Source organism: Haemaphysalis longicornis, unplaced genomic scaffold, assembly GCF_048455015.1.
Source record: "Haemaphysalis longicornis isolate Haplotype H1 unplaced genomic scaffold, Haemaphysalis longicornis Haplotype H1 scaffold_9, whole genome shotgun sequence".
Classification (NCBI taxonomy): domain Eukaryota; kingdom Metazoa; phylum Arthropoda; class Arachnida; order Ixodida; family Ixodidae; genus Haemaphysalis; species Haemaphysalis longicornis.
In genome coordinates, this window is record NW_027526460.1 from 127,306,754 (window position 1) to 127,327,930 (window position 21,177).

The 21,177-nt window shown below is 49.5% G+C and overlaps 1 protein-coding gene across 1 annotated transcript; it reads right to left on the reverse strand.

Moving 5' to 3' along the window:
- Window positions 1-1,270: 1,270 nt before the first annotated feature.
- On the reverse strand, window positions 1,271-18,790 carry LOC144151418 (glutathione S-transferase Mu 2-like). Its single transcript, XM_077682462.1, has 4 exons — window positions 18,607-18,790; window positions 11,744-11,957; window positions 7,664-7,855; window positions 1,271-1,730 (listed from the first exon to the last, which is right to left on the reverse strand). The coding sequence occupies exons 1-4, from the start codon at window positions 18,699-18,701 to the stop codon at window positions 1,539-1,541; spliced, it is 693 nt and encodes a 230-aa protein (XP_077538588.1). The 5' UTR covers window positions 18,702-18,790; the 3' UTR covers window positions 1,271-1,538.
- Window positions 18,791-21,177: the final 2,387 nt, after the last annotated feature.

The window sequence follows — 21,177 nt, forward strand, 5'->3', positions numbered from 1 at the left end:
TAAACATTCGTCCTAGCAATTATCTCCATTTGCGGTATTATAACGATTACAGGTGCAACTTTCGAGAAATCCGCTTTACTGTGAAATTGCAGGGCGTTACACGTTTCGCCATTTCCCGCAATTTTTGTATTTTTCTTATTTTTTATTTGTTCAAAATATCGTGGCCGTGGACCAGTTATCTCTATTTACGCCATTATAGTGATTACATGTGGAACTTATGCGATATCTGCATTTTTGTGGAAGTTCAGGGCGTTACATGATCCTGGCTGTGGGGGTACTCGGCAAAGAATGCCACCGCAGCATTGAAAACACCAGCGTCCATCGTCTGCTGCGTTTCAACCGGATTATCGGTAGTGACGTCAACAGATATATTATTAATAACCCTCACATTAAGTGGTGGCGCTCTACCTGCCCTCGGGTACTTCACATCAGCGGAGGATGAAACTGTGGCTGCGAACGGCGCGCCTAAGTCCGACGCTGCAGTTGGCTGCCGCCGCGGATGTCGACGCAAGTGCACCCGCACCGTATCCGCGACTTTATGTCTGGTAAGCGCCCTCTAATACGTGGTTGTACAAAAGTCGAATAATTTCTTTGGGGAAATGTTTCACGCCTACCCGATTTAGCGCTGGCTATCTCGTGCGCTTAATGTTTCACACTCAGCAAAACAACTCAGCTTTTACATTAGAGCGCGGCGGCTGGCAATCAGCTGATCTGCGGCGGCGACTTGTACGCGTCTGGCGGTAGGTACACCTATCGTACTGTGCTGCACTCAACAGTGCTTGGCGTCGAGTGGGTAACAGTTTGTAAATGGTGCTGCTCCTGCTGTCAAACAGACCACTGCGCTCGCGTTGCAACCTTAGTGCCACGACCAACTCGCACTCGCTCGTAGGTGTGCGCAGAGGCTGGGGTTAAATTGCAGATGAGGTTGTCACACTCGTGAAAGGAACCATGACCTTTCGCGTAACCAACGCTATCGCGGCCCAACTGACTATCGAATCACTCGCACACGCCTTGCACGGAAACACCAGCTCACGTCGCAGCCCGCGGCCTGCCTGGCTGCAATGAAGGCGCACAACGTCGCCGTAGCAACAGACGCTTGGCCACGGATATGGCGGCGCACACACATGGTTGTCGGCATGAATTCCGCGCCAATGAACACCTTCTATAGCGTGGCAAGAAATAGAATGGTTTTTGTCATGCGTTATTGGAGTCCTGTGCAAAGAAATAAGATACGTTATTTTATTGTGCACCCCATGCTTACTTGGACGGAGACAAAAAAGATGAAAATAGAATGAACAAATGATTCCATTAGTAGCTGTATCAGATCAGATGAACTTGAGCATTAAAACAGCAAGAAAAATGGACCAACAAAGAAAAAAGTGTCTTATGGAGATGAGCGGAAAAGAAGATATGGGCGGCAAAGCTTTATAAAAAATGGGCAACGTAGATAGGTGTTGTCTTAAGCGAGCACTACTGGGTAAGGTGCTCCACAGACAGTTTTCATTTACAGCGATATGGTCCACATCGGTGTCGTGGGCTCAGCAGTCGTCCGCCGGAGGCTTGTGCTGCGGCCCAAGTGCTTTAGCATACGGGCTCAACACTGGCCACTCCTTGAAGCGGTCAGAGGCCAGGTATTTTTTGAGTTTGGGCAGAGAAGCGACGCGCTTGCAGTACTCCTCGAGCTGAGGGTAGCCCTCGCGGAAGATGCGTGGGCCCAGGATCTTCACGACCTGCGTTGTGAGTAAAAGAACGCATTTCCAACTGATCGTGCCACTACGTTTGCTTCAGTTCGAAATACTTGAACTCATGGTTAAGCGCAGCTCCAGAGAGATGGAAAAGATGTTTCTTAACGCAGTGGCTTCGCTGCTGCCACCTAGTGGGGCGAAAGGAGGGGTTGGGTGGCAATAATTTGTACAAATTAGGACAAGTTTATGTGAAGGACGGATGGAAGGGGGAGGGGCTATGTGATTGACTGTCTTGCTCAATGGCTCACCATCGCCCTGCCCGAACCGCTGCGCCTGAAGCTTTTAAATTGAAGTAGGGTACGTTCCTTTCATGACACGGAGGCCATCTAAGGCAAGCTCGCGTGTTTAAACTGTTTTCGCTGTTTCATTTCCATATGCTGTAGCAAGCCAAGCTCGGTGCGGCTGACATATATCATTAAAATTCTCCCTTCCTCCCTCCCTCCCTCCCTCCCTCCCTCCCTCCCTCCCTCCCTCCCTCCCTCTCTCTCTCTCTCTCTCTCTCTCTCTCTCTCTCTATATATATATATATATATATATATATATATATATATATATATATATATATATATACAGTCGAATCCACTTATAACAATATATCGGATATAACGATGGACAACGATTGCACCGTCCAATTTTGTATGCTTTCAATGGTAAAATAACCCGCTTATTACGATGCTCCCGAGCCGCGATATCGGATATAGCGATTGAATCCGCTTACCGCGCGCGCCGAAAATGCGAGCTGCCGCCAGCGCTGGCGCCGGCACTCGGCGCCGACAGCACGCGACGCGCCTTGCATCCCGTCCACCCCTCAGAAAACGAGTCGACTGCGCCAAGCGAGAGGAGGAGCAGCTTTTCTTCCCGACTCCCCTCCCGGAGCCGCTGCTTTGGCCTCGTCCGCGCGTCCGGCCGAACCAACGTTCGGCTGGTTCGGCCAGTTCGGCTCGCACTGCTCGCAGCTGGGAAGTTTCCCTCACCTTTTCTGCGCGCCGAACTGAGTGCTTTTTTTTTCTCCGCATCTGCCTCCGTTCAACGTTTCACCAGTTTCACTGCGGAGTCGGACTGAACGTTCGGACGCCATGGCCGATTCGCCTGCGGCGCTGCGGCGAGCATCTAATTGCCTGGAGCAATTAGATGCTCTCGAAAAAGATGTGCGTCAGCTTCGCGTGAAGCAGTCAAAGCTGACTGACTATGGCTTTTCTGCAAACGAGTATTTGCACTACCTCACTTGCATGCTAATAAAATGTTTTGATCTCTCTTGTGGCTTTTTTTTTCTCGACCCGCTTATAACGATTATCGGTTATAACGATGGGATTTTCTTGGCACTTGGATATCGTTATAAGTGGACTAGACTGTATATATATATATATATATATATATATATATATATATATATATATATAGCAGAATCCAGGGAGTAGTAGAACTTTGAAGATGGTAGAGAACACAAGAGAAGAAAAACTTCGAACAAGGTAAAAGCACGATTGTGGCCTACGTTTCAGCAAAGAGAACTTGCTTTCCTCAGCAGAACAGAGAGATACGGGACGAGGGACTCGGTAAAGGTACATATCAGGGTTGCAGTCGTCATTGCCAGTGCTATTCGGCTTTTTTCGAAATATTTAATAGGGCCGAATGACGTGTGCTTGTCACGTTTCTTTGATTCATTGATAAATAAGCGAAAATATAAGTCGAGAAAAAATCCGCCGTTTATATATATATATATATATATATATATATATATATATATATATATATATATATATATGTATCTCTCTCTCTCTCTCTCTCTCAGTATATGCTGACCTGGTCAAGTCACTGGTGCTTCCCGATAGGGGATCCTTTAGCCCATACACGAGCGGAGCATAGAGAAGCGCTTTTGCACTTGGTAATTGGCTCGGAAAACCATTTGCTGGCATCGCTACTAGCGTGGTTAGGTGTCAAGGCAAAGTCACCCGTCCGGTAGCAAGGCGGTGAATATTGTACTGGGCCTTTTGTGCGCTTGGGCTATGCCAAGGCTTTTCTGCGCCCAATAGAGGGGGAGGGTCAACCACGCGTTGCCACGCGTACAGGGAACGATCCAAGTGCGCGTTCCCCACACTATTTTGGCGCGTCGGGACAAATTCTAACGGGTTGGCCAGGTGTCTCATAAGGAGTAACATACGAGGGGGAGAACCCCGTGGAACGGCTCACGCTGCCCGCATCGCGAACGCCAGATCGTTCAGGCCCCGCCGTAAGCCGGGCCAGTTGACAGTGCGACTGACCTTCGAGAAGTCCTTCGAGCCTCTCGGGGGACCGACCGCTGGTTTTCCAGGAAGCGTTACATAACAGTGCTCACTTGAGGAATTTTGGAAATACAACCTTGAACGGTCCCATGAAATCGTTTGTCAGTGGTGTCGTATTTCATCACTAGCTCGTCGGAGTTCAGCACGGCCGTATCTTCTACTCACGACCAACGTGCTTCTTCTACTCTAAAAGCAACGTAAGCTGGCTCAGACCGTGTTGTGCCCACCGCGAAGGCAGCAACGTCGCGGAGCCCCGCCTCCCCGAGGCGGGAGGAAGTTTCTATATCGTCCCTCTGAGCCTGTATGAGCTGTTCCCCACTGAACATGATACCGGCCTCTCCAAGGAGGAAACGAGCTTTGGAGACCTTGCACCGGCCAGAATCTCCTGGCTCATAGCACGGTGCCGGTCGGATTATGGGGATCCCCTCGGCGTCCCCACTGCAGGAGCCAGCCTCGGCACACAGCGCAGAGTAGCACGCTCTCCATTCTTGGCGCAGGACAACACGCCAACGAGTTTTCCCTTGGGCGCCCGAGCTGCGCAGGCCTCCACACACACACACACACACACACACAAAAAAAAAAAGGGCCCATCTCCCCGCGAGGGGGACTCGAGTAAATGCGTCGCATAGGGGGTGGGTGTATTGCGTTAACGTTTAGTGTTTGGGGGGGTTGGTGCTATCACGTGTACACCACGCAGCTATCACGCCGCTAGCACGCCGCTGAGTCGCCAACGCACGCCGCTGACAACGTAGTTTGAATGAGTCAAGGATATAAGGCGCGTTCGTAGCCTTTGATTCTGTGTCGGTTTTGTGGCGCAGTGGGAAGAGCACCATGTACCTCGCGTTCCGCCCACAGGTAGTGAATGCGTTGTATCAGCAGCTTCTTGACGTAGTTTGAATGAGTCAAGGATATAAGACGCGTTCTTAGCCTTTCATTCTGCGTCGGCTTTGTGGCGCAGTGGGTAGAGCACCATGTACCTTGCGTTCCGCCCGCAGGGTCGTTGGATCGAAACCAGGCGCCGGTAACTGTTATTTCTTTTTATAGTGTAGGGGGAGGCTGGCTGCTGCGGACGCCGACGCACGGGTGACACCGTGAGTTATACAAATGCTCTGCATTTAAAAGGGCCCAGCTACGCCGGCTAAGGCGGTGAAAATGCACCAGCGGTTTTCTCCCGCATAGCCCGGCGCCCGAAATTGGGCTTCGTCGGTGCTGCAGGTTCATTTACGTTTCCAGGCGAAACACCCCCTTCAGAACTGGCCTGGAGAAAGAGCTGGCTATGTCAAAGCATGTCGGCGCCGGCGTTGGTGTTCTGCTCCTGATACTGCACGGGAAAAGCACGCAATGGCAGCATATTGTGGGCATAGCTTCGACTAGCGTCATAAAGGCCTTTAGAGTATCGGCACTCTTTTCTCTCATTGTTATGTGCCGCCAGGATTTTCACTGGTCGGTCGGCACCACGTGATGTTTGTTTACATAGGGCGCAGCCGTTTTGTTTCTGGGCGCCTCTCCTCTCTCTCTCTCTCTGCTGTGCGGACGCTAGAGAGCGGCCGGTCACACTCTGCCCGTCACAACCGGCGGCGGTTTCGTTGGGAGAGATGGCAACACTGCAAGCCAGAAACAAAATGGTCCCCAAACGCTTCCGGGTGCACAAAGTGGCGGTACTCTTAAGCGTAGCTTATTTAGTGACGTTAGCTTCGACAACCCGGGTCATCGACAGCCATCCCCAAATGTTCTTAGGCCACTGAGCGGCCACCCGCTCCGGTCGATCGCGGTCGCAAGGACATCGTTTTCCGGAAGATGGCGTCGGAGGTGTTGGGGAATGCGGGGATCGTATGAGGTGTGCGGCCAGAACAAGAAGGGAGGACGGGCGCACGAGTGCAGTGAGGCATGAGCGGGGACGACCCGAAGGCAGGGATCAATGGAGTTCGGTGTAATTACGCTCTTTACGGCGATGAAGTCAGACGGTATTGTCACGTGTCGAACTAGACGATGTGAGGAAAGGAGTTTCTCTCAAAACTGCAGCACGCCTCGTTCTTTGGCATGCCATAGAAAGAACATCTACAATATGGAGCTTAGACAGCACTGCCATGGGCCCCACGCGTGCTCGACATACACTTCTTCTTTCCCCCGCCCCAAAGACTGCAACCCTAATTGGATGCGTCCGCCATTATTTCTACCATGTAGAACTGCTGCCCAGCAACTGGTGCTTCGGTTGCGGCCGAAGTGCTTCTCCTGGAAGCCACTACCTCCTGAATTGCGCCAAAACATTCCCCATAGTGGCCCGACTAAGGCGCGTCGTTGGCCTCTCACTGGAACCCTCACATTTGCGCGTAGCACTGCACAAGGCTTAAGAAGTGAGAATTATGATAGAACTAGTGAAGTATGCCAGCGAGAGCATGACAGACGAGCTCTAAAAAATTGAAGCCGTTCCACTCAACGTGAAAGTTGACGGAAGTGCAGAGAAAGTGATTCGCCATAATTAGCTGTAGCGCCGTTATCCGCTCGCTGTTACCACCCAATGCAATTTAATTTCCTGCCTCCGTTATGCTCGCGCGCCCTCTGCCTGAAACAACGCCAGCTGGAGTTATGTTCTTTTTGTGCTTCCTTTTCCTCCCGCACGGGCCGGAATTGCACTGCCATTTTTTCCCCTCACTATCGCAAAGACCAACGAGCGTTCCGAACTACATGATTGATTGATTGATTGATTGATTGATTGATTGATTGATTGATTGATTGATTGATTGATTGATTGATTGATTGATTGATTGATTGATTCTAATATTTAACGCACCGACGCAACGCAGGCAATGAGGCGCGCCGTAGTGGAGGGCTCCGGAATAATTTTGACGACCTGGGGATCTAACGTACGCCGAAATCTCGTACGTGCACGGGCGTTTTTGCTTTTCGCCTACACCAGAAAAGCGGCCGCCGCGGCCGGAAAGCGAACCCGCGACCTCGTGCTCAGCAGCAGAACGCCTTAGCCACTGAGCCACCGCGGCGGGTCACTGATTGAACGCGGGTGCTGCCGGTTAAATACATGTATTTTGCGTCAAATGTACGTGCAGTTTTTTTTTCTCGCAAAGCAACGGGGAGATGTATGACAAGCGACAGCATTTCACGAGTTTCGAACGGTTATGACTATATAAACCGCTTGGTTTTCGAAGCCTCTGCGGGACGGCCTACGAGGGAACGCCGGGCTCTACTTGGGTCCGTTATCTCGCGGCACCGCCTCATTCCGGCAGTCGTTTGACATCGACCGTTACGGCAAGCTACGACGACAAGGCGAGCCCCTAAAGTGTTCTGCACTTATTATTAGAGGGGACATTGTATATCGTGCTCTGATTTTTATAACAAGGATGCACCAGCTTGCGAAACAACGCTTTTCTGATGTGGCGACCATTTGTACCGGTTAGAAAGTGAAGACAAAGATTAGGTAGATAACACATGGCCCACGCAGATAGCGGAACGCTCGTGAGGATGGAAGTAGAAGAAGAGGGTGGTACCACAATTTCAGATTTAATAGAAACGATTCGGCTTAATCTTATTAGAGGTTGTTGTGTGTAAGTGCGTATGCAAACGGTTCTTCGTCGTGCACCACGTAACACAATAGTGGTGATGCGGGCGATGACATGCACATACCTGCAGGGTCTCGTAGAGGAGGAAGTCAGTGTACGTGACAGCTTGTCTGGCGCAGAAAGGACCGTGCTTGGCCAGGTACGAGGCGAACTGCTGGAGTTTGTCAGCGGCGTCGATCAGAAACTGTCGCCGCTTCTCTTCCGAGTAGTCCGGGCCATTGCAGAGACGCAGGACGTACCTCAGCACGTCGTACGCCTGTGGTCCATACCCCACGATAGAGTTACGGGTGTGAAAAATTTAAGCAAACACTTGTTGTTGCTCTCAGGCAACGCAAAACATGTTCTAAATGTATATATACAGAGTATTGCAACGAGAAATGAGCGTCATTAAGAATTTCTCTGGAGCGAACAGTTGCTTCGTTTGCGCTCAAATTTTACAAGAAGGTCGCATGTTGCGGTCTATTATGTTTAGCACTATGAACAGTCAGGACGGCACTTCCCTGCTTATTTAGAAAATAAATAAAAACAACTTTCGCCTATTGAAAGATGGCAGCTTTCTTGGGCATTTATGACCAACAAGGAACGGTGGCGCCAGCTGTCGGAAGCAGAACGAAATGCCCTATGGCGGTTCATGGTAGGAAGGAGTCATATGAGGGGACATACGATAACAACCTCCTTAGTCGCTAGTTTATGGTGGTCACAGATAGTTGCATTAGTTGCATAAGAGTTCATACGAACCACAAGGAGATGTTCATCGTTGGTTTTATTTTTTTTTAATCCGCTGTCGGATCATCTGTTGACTGCTGTGCCAGATTATCAAGCTTTACAAAATTAAACTCTGGATTCTTTGTTTAGGCGTGTTTTTTTTTTTTTCATTTTACTTTGTAGTAAAATGAAAAGCCCCTACGTGCGCCCGCGGAGGGTGATTACACTGCAGTGAGTGCCGGACGAACACTGATAGTGGCGTCAGTGCGTCATGGTGCCCGTGCGCGCGTGTGCGATGAACAGTGAGCCGCAACGGACACGCGTAGTGCAACAGAACCCGGAGCATGCGCACAACCAACAGAGTGGCTTAAAAGCGGCGCTCACAGGAGCAGCTGGACAGTGCGCACCGAGGGACACGCGAGAGCAGCTGCGGCCGCGGGCGGCGGCGAGCCACGACCATGACGCCCGGACCGCGAGGAGCAACCAGCGTCCGAGGCGGACGCTCTTCACCCGACGTCGGCACAAGTGACTGAAGACGTCGTCGTGAGTGTACAGCACCATGCTGTACCTTTCTGGACAAGCAGAGTTTCAACCACCGCAATGTTTTCTTTACGCGCTTTCGGCGCTTGTTTGCTGCGCTCTCTTTTTGTTGCCTCCCAACCTGCCTTGTTTGTTTTTTCCTGTTTTGGTTTTCCCGGAATAAACCGGTGATTTGTTCTCATGCGGATCGGCGTTACTTCGTCGGGCAGGTTCGGGCTCGCGAACCCTTTAAGCTCGAAGGGGGATCCTTCAACTTTAATCGTATATATGCCTGCGTGTCTGTGCTTGTGACACGCCATTATAATACCTTTCACTGCATAAAAAAACGTCTGCCTTTCGCCTGGCGCCACCGTTTCGAGTTGTTCATAAATGGCCAAAATGGCCGCCATTTTTCCGTAGGTGAAAACCTTTTGTATTTATTTTTAAATAAGTGGCGTCTTGACAATTCATGTTGTTGAACATAATAGACCACAAATTGCAACCTTGTTTTAAAGTTTGAGCGCAAAAGAAGCAACGGTTCCCGCAAGAATAATTTAAAAAGACGCTGATTTAGTAATGTAACATTCTCTGTATCAATTAAATAGTCACGGATACAGAGGGAGGGGAAATAATAGCACTCTTTTTGCACCTCGTCATTGTCGCCCTCGTTTTTGTGGACTGGTTTAGGAAATATGAATGGACGGACAGGCGGGTTTCCTGGCTGAGTGCACACAGAAATACTTACGCATTAAAAAAAAAAAAAACAAATGGCGCCAAAATCTTGGGGCTTGCCAAGATCGGTCGGAGGCCGACATATGCCCAGTGTGGTTACTCTGGGACCAAAACGTCGACCAATGGGCGGTTTTTACGAAGGTATACTTGTCGGGGTTGTTTACGGCAACCGAAGCCCACTTACCACTTATTTACGGATATATTAGCCGAATTCCTCAAGTATGCCGGTGCTGATAAGCTTTGTTATGGTGCCGCTGACTGGGATGAGATAAGGCGAGTTTTTTTGCTTTGCGGAGTAGTGCCTAGGAAAAAACTGTTTTGACGCCCACCTGAAATGAAGCCGTATGGATGCCAAAAAAAAAAAAAAAGAGAGCTATGCAGCGTTCTCAGAAACTTGGCAGTTAAAGTTTTTTGACGGCGAGCTCGTAAAACACGGCGGTTCGTATCTAACAGGGACATCGCCCATCACTGCATGCTAGAGTGGCCCCGCTACCAGCTAATGCTACCGTCAGTAAATGACAATCCGTGGCTTGCCGACTTTTGCAAACGAACTCGTACGCCAACCCGGCTGCGCACAGTCACTGTAGCCCCGGGCAATATTCTGACACGTGCCACGGGTGTAAGGAGAGAGAGAGAGAGAATACCTTTAATGGGAGAAGCGAGGTTAGGCGAGCCATTTCGCTTAGCTTGCCACGCCATATAAGGAAACATAAATATGAGGGGCTGTAAATTAAAACAAATAAATCATTTAAAATTTAATTTATTTTAAGCATTTTCAAGCACATATGCAGAGTCTGGCAGCGAAGTTAATCACAATACTTCGTCCAATCCAGCGCTACGCAAGAACGTCAACAGAGCTTCGGTAGCCCGTACCACGGCCGCTACATCTCTCAAAAGGGGGAGATCGAGCGGCCGTACCCGTACGGCCTTGCGTGGGTCCGACCAACGGCCTGAAACTGCTCTCAGTTCAAGGCCTGCGTGGTTCGGCATACACAAAGATGTTAGGATAGTCTGCCTTGGCACTGGGGAGTTTGGACAGATGCAGACGATATGTTTGATATCTACTGTTACAAGGCCGACCTATCACAGATGGTGTGGGCCTGCCCACAAGCGGCAAATGTAGTTGACAAGATCGCTATTGTGGAGCAACGGGAGACCGTATATTGCTCAGCTCCGACATAGCGGATCAAGTCTGGGCCATTAATCCGGCCGAAGACGCTGCTAGAGACCAAGGCCTGTTGGCCGACGTCTAGGGTTACTGGTTGTCACCCAATGAAGTTACCTCTCTGTCTTTCTCTCTCTCGCTTGGTGCAGAAAGAATTTTTCTTGGCTGAATACAGCGCTAAAGAAGGGTCAACAATAAAGAAAACTGCGCAACACATGCTGTGGTGCTGTTCCGTCTTTAGCGATATTTTCCCTCAGGCACAAATGTACCAACTAGACCAAACCCTTCCAAATTTTTCATTTGCGAGGTTTCTGACAAAGCCATAATTGTACACCTGATGATAAATTTTGCGAGGATGCGGCCGGAGTAGAGGTACCAAAAGCCGGGAAGACGTCATGGCCGCGTCACGGTGACGCCTCCCTTACATGGTACGGCTAACCGTTCTATACAGGCAGAGTTGCATCTGTCGCTCGCTCTACGCAGAAACTGACTCCACCATGGGATTTCCCAAAACTGGCCAACTAATCGACGGGCCAGCCCCGGTTTGAGGCTCCGTCCGAAGTGCACTGCTTCCTCCAGCTTTACACGGCCGAAACGCAGCGTTTATCACACGCCCCTCACACAGCGCCAACCGTGCTTTGCGTTCTAACCGTCTCGGTGGTCACGTTTGCTCGATTTCGCAGCTGCATTAGAAGTCTGTCTGTCCTTTTGTTTCCCACCAGTAATGGAATTTCGTCGCCGTTCTCATTCCCTTCTCTTTTGCTCCTGTTCAGCGCTGCACTCGCTTCACGCCCCATTTTACGCTGGGACGCCGGCAGACAAGAGGGACAAAGCTGTCGCTTCGACGAGGAGCTATCGTTTCCGGAGCAACAGACCGGTTATTATTGTATGAAACTCTATGGCGCGCACCCTGTCGTTCTATGTTCTTCTGTCGCTCTCCACGGATCGATGGCCCGAATTCTTGCCGTAATGAGAATAAATAAATAAATAAATAAATAAATTAATAAATAAATAATGCCTCACCGAGAGCTCGACCACTTCGATCCGTCGCCTGGTATCTTCGTCTTTCGGAGCGAGCCCATGCTTGCGGCCGAGGTAGCGCAAAATGGCCATGGTTTGCGTTATCCTCACGTCTCCGTCGATAAAGTAGGGCACGTTAGGAAAGTCCAACTTGAGCCGGTACTTTTCCTTCAGCCACTCTTCACGGCTGGGCTCGGGACCGCTGCCGTAGCCGTACCTGTGATAATATACATATGCACGTGGACTTATACGCGTACTTATAAAGTCGCACGTGGCGTATGCGCTTGCTTATCTTACTGGGGCAGTGAGGGTAAAAATGAAGCTGGCTTACACCGATGTGGTACAGCGTGAAATGCACAGTAGTCGGCGACAGGTAGGTGTTTAATAGGAAAAGGAAGGAAGTAAAGACTGGCGCCGATCGCTTTTTGCACCGTGATTTGTGGGGCGCAAATCATAAAACATCAATAGTAAAGCTGGGTCTGAAGATTTCGTGATTAAATTTTACATACATTCCCATTCCCATGTATGTAAAATGCCTCTATTGAAAACAAATCGTCGTCCCGGGTTCGTTTTCAACGAACCCGTCGCGGCGGCTCAGTGGCTAAGGCGTTGCGCTGCTGAGCACGAGGTCGCGGGTCCGATTCCCGGCCGCGGCGGTCGCTTTTCTGATGGAGGCGAAAAGCACAAATGCCCGTGTGTACGAGATTTCGGCGCACGCTAAAGATCCCCAGGTGGTCAAAATTAATCCGGAGCCCTCCACTACGGCGCGCCTCATCGCCTGCGTTGCGTCGGCGCCTTAAACCCTACAGTCAATCGTTTTCAACGAAGGCCCCTCGCTGCTGGCCATGGTCCCGTCTTCTCCTCCTTCGTCCGCCTTGTCAGGGCCGTGCTTGGCGCTGTTCCGGCGCTTGTTGCTCCGCTAACCTTAATCTCATCCGTGTTTGGTTCGGGCTCTACGTGAGTGAGCTGGTGGTTATTCGAGGGGACCGCTGAGACCACAGACACAACCGCCTTCTCGTGGTTCTTTGGCTCAGTGCCTTGGGAAGGACGGGGAACATATGGGGTCGACTCCGCGTACTCCGGGTGTCCTGTGCTTTGGGCTGCTGGTTCATCTTCGGTCGCGTCTATTAAGTGCTCTGCAAACTCTTCGCGACCCGCGGGCCCCGTGACGTTGGCATACGTGCTTCGGTGTCCGCATGGCCGAAACGACGGCATTTCAAGCAGCCAGGCACCTTGCATTAACGGCGAACGTGACCAGTCCCATGGCAGCGCAAACATTGAATGGGCCTGCCTGGCACCACCATGAGGGCCAACTCACCTGCGACCCAAATTTGATGCAGAAAATCTTCCATGTGCACCGTCAACCCGGCCTTGAGGTTCAGCGTAGCCGCCCGCGTCGTGGAGCTCTTGTCCTGCACTCCGTGGACGCGCCATCTTTCCTTGGGGACTTCAACGACCTTGCCATAAGAAGCAAGGGCGGCCCGGACGTCATCGTCTTCAACGCCATGCAGTAGCCAGTGGAGTTTTAGCCTCACCTGCTGGTCCAAGGGTCCACGACGAGCCACCGGCGTCCCTTCACTTCCTGCTCACCGGCCGCCAGCATATTCTTTGTGGCCTCGGCGCTTTTGGAGGCCACCGTCCACACGTGGTTGATCTGGTACGCCCCCAACGCCATCATGCCAACACGCCCGAGCATGTCCGGGAAATCATCGATGCCGAACGGTCTGGCTTTCATGCCCCCGCGAAGTAACACCGCATTCAAAACGATACGTCCGGTCGGCAGTTGGGGCAAATAGAGAGTTACAGCAGAGCGGAGAATCGGTTCCAGTACGGTACCCGGTAGGCGACCGGCACTAATGCGCTTGCGCAGAGGTGTAAAAACTGGTTGTGCACAAGTGTACCGGGTACCCTACCGGTACCGGTTCCGCGCTCTGCGATTACTCTCGAATAACTTGATACGCGTTATCGCCGTTCGCTTCAATCCTGTTTCCGCAGCCAGACTGGACCACTCCGAGGGAGGTCAAGATTCCGCGCCCGCCTGCTTCGGTGGCAGATTTAGCTCGGTTAAACAGAGTATGAGGAGCACGTGTGTGCATGTTGAAACGTTCACCTAGATGGCGCCATGTGCCACTTGGTTGCACTAGTGTCACTAGATAATGTTAGAGAGTATCGACACTCTTTTCTCCTATTTTCCCGTGCCGCCGCCATGGTCACTGGTTCGTTCTCATTGCGTGACATTTTTTTACACTGCGACGGCTCATGGGCGCCGCCGTTTTGTTGTGTATCCGTTTTAGTCGGTCAACTCCGGTTGACTCTGCGGCTGCGCGCGTCTGACGTCGTTCCGAACGTGAAGCAAAGATAACGCGTGTCAAAGATAACTTGCATTTCAACAGCGGAATGGTGTCTGGAAATGCTGTTTTCTGCATCTTCGGCAGTATTGTCACTGTTGTTAGCAAACGACCCGGACGAAGTTGGCGGCGAGGCCGTATACATAGAAGTGGCAATCCCTCAACACTGATAAACTCCAAAAATGGCCGTTGTGGCTCATTTGCGTGCCTCAGTGACCGTACTCCGTATCTTTTCTAGTGACACTAGTCTGCATTAACGTGGCTGGGAACACTAGGAAACGCCTATGCACATTCCGGACAGGGCGGCCGTTTTTGATGGAGGCGAAAAACGAAATCTTCGGTATGTTGAAATTTCGGAGCAGGCCGAAGGTGCCCAGCTGGTGTTAATTAAAGTTCAGCCCCCAACTACGGCGCGCCTCATATCCCGGAGGTTGCTTCGGAACATTAAACTACCAAAAATGTGATATTATTGTCACGTGTAATTGCAGTGTCGAGTAGTGTTTTCTATTCAGTGTCTTTGTAAATTCCGCGCCTTTGCCTTGATTGATTGATTTATTGATATGTTGTTCGGGACACTCTTTTTGCATCGGGTGATGAACTGTCATCTCTACGGAGAAGCTATTACATCATGTGTAACGTGAAAACTTGGGCGAGTTGGTGATGCATGGTGGACCACAGCGAAAACGACAAGACAAAGGACGATAGCAAGAGGACTCCCGAAGCGCTGACTTACAACTGGATTTTGTTTTCTCCAACGGCGCCAAATATAAATGATATTGAAGAAAACAAAACATGAAAAAACACATGAAAAAACCGGCATGAAAAAGAACAGAGCCAAAAACACAGTTAACCATTATCGGCACGTGTCCTCTAAAGATAATCTATCTCCTTCTTCGTGAGTGCAGTTGAGGCTGTACTGACGCTGTTCTCACCCAGGCGTTCAATCTCAGCGGCCTCTATAATTTCCCGATTTACCATGTTCACGTTTCTGTCGATAACACGGCAATCTTCAAACAGCGGCTCGCAGCCGCATGTTTCGCGGTGAGTGGCAAGATGGCCAACCGCTCTATTTTTTACATTATTAGGCCACTCCCGCAGGTGGTTATTGAGGCGTCTTCCGGTTTGACCGATATACCTCTTTCCACAATTTAAAGGCAGGTCGTAAACGACACCTTGAACGCAATCAACGAAGGGCGTTCTGTGCTTTATGTGACACGAGGATTTTTCCCTCCCCAAACCGTGGTTCATGCTGCAGCGGGCCGACAGCTTTTTTGGGGCAGAAAAACACACTTGTATGCCTGCTCTGTCAGCTATCGTTCTTAAGATGTGCGACACGCCATGAAAATACGGTATCACAGCCATTTTTCCCTTAACCCTTTGTTGTTGGTCTTGTGGTTGCCAGCCACACAACTCCTTTTTTTAAATGCAGAGCATTTCTTTAACTCACATGTAGCGTCCGATGTCCGTCCGCAACAGCTCAGCGCGCAGGCGCGCCCTCTCCCCCACTCCTCCTCTCCCGCATCACGCTACCCTCCTCGCTCTCAACAACAGGTCCGCACCCTTTCCCCTACACTATATAAAATTCCCCCGCATTTCCCCGAGGGGGAGAATGTGAAAGTGCGAATGCACGGTTGTCGGCCCGCTTGCGGCGCTTGCGCTCGGCCCCCGCAGCCCACCGCCTTGCCGCCTTCTCTTCCATCTCTTCCATCGGGTTTGTAGTATCACGTGTACACCACGCAGTTATCAAGCCGCTATAACGCCGCTGAGTCGCCAACGCACGCCGCTGACGACGTAGTTTGAATGCGTTAAAGATATAAGGCGCGTCAACACTGATATCACCGTCGCGTCCGTGGCTTGATCGGTAGAGCGTCGCGCTGCGGCCGCAAAGTCCGCGGATCGAAACCTGGCGCCGGATGCTGTTTCTTTATAGAGGAGCACTGCGGACGCCGACGCCGCCGCCGGCGGTGGATGGTTTGGGGTCGCTTATAAAGTGTATTCACACTTAAAAAAATAATGCTTACCGGCGCCTGGTTTCGATCCCTCGACCCTGCGGGCGGAACGCAATGTACATGGTGCTCTACCCACTGCGCCACAAAGCCGACACAGGATGGAAGGCTACGAACGCGCCTTATATCCTTGACTCATTCAAACTACGTCAAGAAGCTGCTGATACAACGCATTCACTACCTGTAGGCGGAACGCGAGGTACATGGTGCTCTTCCCACTGAGCCACAAAACCGACACAGAATGAAAGGCTACGAACGCGCCTTATATCCTTGACTCATTCAAACTACGTCAAGAAGCTGCTGATACAACGCATTCACTACCACCAACTCCCCAAACACTAAACGTTAACGCAATACACCCACCCCCTATGCGACGCATTTACTAGAGTCCCCCTCGCGGGGAGATCGGCCCTTTTTTGGCTTAAGCATACCTTCTGCGACAGAGGCCAACACGTGCGCAGGGTAGCGCAGACGACGCTCCTTTTGCGTTCAGTCTACCCTGGGCGCGTGTTGGCCTCTGTTGCAGAGGGTATGCTTAAGGCCAAAAAGCAGGAGCTCTGGGGCTCGAAAACAAACCCGGGTTATGCGTCCCCACGGCGCGGAATGCCACCGCCAACAACATGCCCACGCGGGTCATCACAAGCAGATCTAGAGCCCCATCGCGGCAAGTGCTTTCGATGACTGATTCGGAAGCTCTTGTGACATCCCCCTTAGATTTAAGTTATGATCCGACGTCCCAAAAGCGCGGTCAAGTCACTTCGCAATGCTACGGGAAACATTTCCCGAAGATTGAGGGTAGGTTGAAGAAAGACAAACCCAACCCCACAAAACAAAATACGCTATTCTTAATGTTATTGTGAAAGGGACGTTTATTTCCACGACAGGGAGGCTGTGCTCATAAATGGGATCCTGCGCTGGAGGGACCACCAAAGGGCCTCGTTTCGCGTTTCAGAGGAAAACTGTGTCTCGGGGAAGATGTGTAGCCTTATATAATTTTCTAAAGCCAGCTCAGTCTTCATTTCTGTCTTATTCTAAGTGAGCACACTTCTTGAACAAAAACTGACATACACAAAATAAGACCTGGAAGACACCTAAGCCCTTCTATGAGTTTCCAAAGCGACAAAATTAATATGCAATTGCACGCCGCTTAGAGTTTTGCGCGGGTTTTTCTGCCTGGTATTTTTTACAGTTTTGTGGTTACCGTGGGGACGGTTACTTTTTACTGAGAAAAATCATGAATTAAAATCCTGAAATAACAAACTTCGGATCCCTACAGAAAAAAAATCTTTAAAATAAAATAATTAAGCGAGCATCGATCATCAGATACACAAGGATCAGAAATTTCTGTTTGAACTGAAGCCAATTCGTTACAGCTAACGACATCTATTCTTCCCTTTCTCCGGTTAACTCGTGTATGCAGCAGGGACGAGTACTCGGACCGTTGCTTTTCCTCATTTACATAAATGGCTTGCCGAATGTTGCTAACTCCTCAAATAAACTGTTTGCCCATGATTGTGTTATCTACCAGGTAATTCCTATTAGCTCTGAAACTACGATGCTTCAAAATGACTTGGAGAATATTTCTACTTGGTATACTTCATGGCAAATGCACCTAAATACTAACGAAAAGTAATGAGAATTTCACGTAATGAAGATAGTACCAATGTTCACAGCTCGAGGGTTGAATGTTAGCAAAATGTGATGTTGCTGTCTTTGGGGAAGCACATTGAGTAGATATCGGACACCGCCAACCACATGTGTGGCGTTTTATGCAGGAACTTTTACATGACACCTTCATCGCTAATGCTTTTGCTATATAAGGCCCTTGTCCGCTCAAAACTTCAGTATGCCTCTTCGTTATGGGATCCCGGCCTTGATCATATTTCCAACACCTTAGAATCAGTTCAGAATCGCGGCGCACGCTTTGTACTATGAGACTATTATGGTACTGCCAGCGTATCATCCGTGAAGTTATGATTAACTTGCCTCTCCTTTGTTTACGTAAGAAACTGTCTCGCCTCAGTTTGTATCACAAAATTTTTCATCACAACACGGATACTAAACGAGGATTCTTTTGCGCACCCGCGCACTTATCCGCGCGTAGTGATTATGCAAAGTAAATGTCCTTTTTTACCCGTACGAATCTGTTCTACCACTCTTTTCTTGTAAAGACGTCTCTAGAATGGAATGGCCTGTCATCCACAATTGCAACTCTTGCTGATACCCCCGGTTTTAAAACCGCTGTTGAGAATTTCTCTCTGTCTCATTGACTGTATTTTTTAATATTGTATAACATTGTAATACTTTGTAGGCCACATTTCAATTTCCTTTCCTTAATTTTGTATGTATTGCTGTCATCCTATGTTCTCATTTTCTATGTATTTAAAGATTTTTGTTTTGCGATATTTTGAGTAACAGTTGCTCCCTTGTGTACTACCTACGGGCCCTGAAGGTAATGAAATGAATGAATGAATGAATAAATAAATAAATAAATAAATAAATAAATAAATACCTCTTGTCTTCATAGGTGACCCCAGCATGCGCCAGTAAATAGCGTATGGGTTCGGCCAAGCCTCGACAATCCCAGTATCCAAGCACGGGTGCCATGGCTGGTTTTCTCGCTACAGTGGCAATACGCGCAGTGCCCGATGTCGCCGTCACGCGCTTATCACGCTGTCCAATGGCAAGACTCACTGTGGCCTTGCAGCGATAAGCGACGCAGCGTCTCACAGTCAGGACACACAATTGTATGTAGGAGATCGCCGCGGAGAGGGCAGGAGGCGACCTGCAGAAACCGCTGGCATTTATCGCAGGCCATTGAAGGCGTTTAATCTGAGAACGAAATGCGTCGTTCGAGCGCTCTTGGCTGAGTGAGGCAGCTGCGTGGCTGTAAAAAGGAGGCTTTGCAGTCACTAAGCCACGAGTACTTATTTACTGTGAATTCCTGTTCCCGGCTGCAAAAGCGTGCCCCCTTTAAGCAACACGCGTCTCGAGAATAGGTATCGATACACGGGCAAAAGTCTCCCAACTAATCCCACTGGTGGTTGTGTTCACACATGTAAGCAATGTTTAAAATCAAGGAAACCTGAAGCAGATTTTTCAGCTAAAACAGAATTGTGCAAACGATGTTAGCACTGTTCTTTATTAAAAAAAAAGATACCGGGATGGTTGTTAAATAGTTCAGGGAGACACTTAAGACAACGTTCGTGTGGGAATGCGAGAGCGTAGGGACGTTGCAACACTTTCTAAAACTTTTTTATACCCTAAATGCTTTCGGAACGTACTCAACAAACACATCATGTACTTGGAATGGGAGGTCGCAAAGTACCTCAGCCAGAAATGACTGATATATGCCCATCAGATAACTTAAAAACTTGCTCAAGAATATTTTCTCTCGAAATGACGTTATTACAGCGGTGTAGCGGCTATTGGCCGGCTTTCTTCCAGTTCCAGTGACAAACGCACATGAAAGCCACTCTAAAAACAGCCACAAAAGCGAAGCACAAATGGAAGGCGTGTCTGTTGCGATGTGCAAATCACGCATCGCCGCTCCTTGCTGGAAATAACAATAGCTTTCACAATGTTTCATGACGCGAAGGAAACAGTGAAAGAGTTTATCGTAAGTGTTACAGAGTCCCTTGCCATGCAAGGGTCATGCAGACGGAACACAAGTTTGGTTCATTGGAAAGATTGCCTCGTTAGAATCATACTGACACCAATTTTAACGAAAACTTCACTCGAATCAGTTCTATAAGTGAGAAAGAAAGTTGCAAAGACATCTGCGTTTGTATCATAAGATGTAAGGCGCGATAGCGATACTTCGACTCCCACGGAGCGTGTTTTTGTACGCAACTGCTGCATTTCCGATCTATGCTTCACGAGCCCGGAAGGCGAAAGACTAGCAACCAAGGTTTTTAATCGCCGTGTCCAAGGAGAGACAAAGACTCTCTCCTCTTCTGTGGCTTAAAATGTGAGATTGAAAGGCTGCAATTGCGAGGTGTTGGTTAGTTTGAGCGAGGTTGAGTCAGCGTCAGTGTATCAAAATGTTTATTTGGTGATGTCTCGGCCGAGGTGAACAATTTTGCTTCTTTCAAACAGCGAGCGAGAGAGAGAGAGAGAGAGAGAGAGAGAGAGAGAGAGAGAGAGAGAGAGAGAGCATCTTTGTTCAGGAAGAAATAGTTATGGTTTAGGAAAATGGGGCAAAGAGATCTCTGAGCTCAATGGTGGCACCTCAGTCCACGGAACCACATGCAGGAGCTCCTTCCCTTGCCCTCTCAATCATCTCGCGCTGATCTTGAGGTAACGAGCTGGTCAGATCTGCCTCCCATGCATCGAAGAAGTGGAATATGTTATGTTTGAGTTGTTTTCCCCTTGTACGTGGCTAGGTTGCGCGCAAGGGGGTGGATGCTTCCCCTATTTTAGCAGAGTTATAAGTTAATGTCTGATGTTCCCACCGAACACGTTAACGCACATGGATTTTCAGATTACGGCGTTGGTTTTTCGTCCACAGAGTTTGTGGTTTTTCGGCATTGAGACCTCTTTGTATCAAGATGGAAGATTGCGTTCCGAGGCACAGGATGATGATTCGTTCTTAAAGTATTTCAAAGAGGGCAGAGTGGTAGTCGTGGTCACAAGGAGCACGGTATGTGAGTTTGTGTGCCTCTTGCATAGTTCGCCGTTCGCTTCCAGACCATTGGACCGGGCTGTCCAGGTGACGTTAACTTTGTTGTATGGATGGGAATATCTTACCGAAGCGCTTGGTATTCTGCCTCCAGAAAACTGTATAATGTCCTTTGTGAGACTGTAATGATGTTGCTGAAAAAGATGACGCCTCGCCTCCCTCGTGCCCATCATCATCTTCTTCTTCAGAGAGAGAGAGAGAGAGCGATCTTTAATGAAGTCTGGCGATGTTAGCTGGGCTAAAATGCCTAACTTGCTACGCCAGTTGATGACGTGATGAAGATGATGGCGATGATGTTCAAGAAGTTGACGCGTACAGATACGGCGAGTTATTTACAGCGACTGGTCTAGACCTGTGTGTTGCAGGTACTCTATCAGAGCTTTAGTAGCCCGTAAAAAGTGT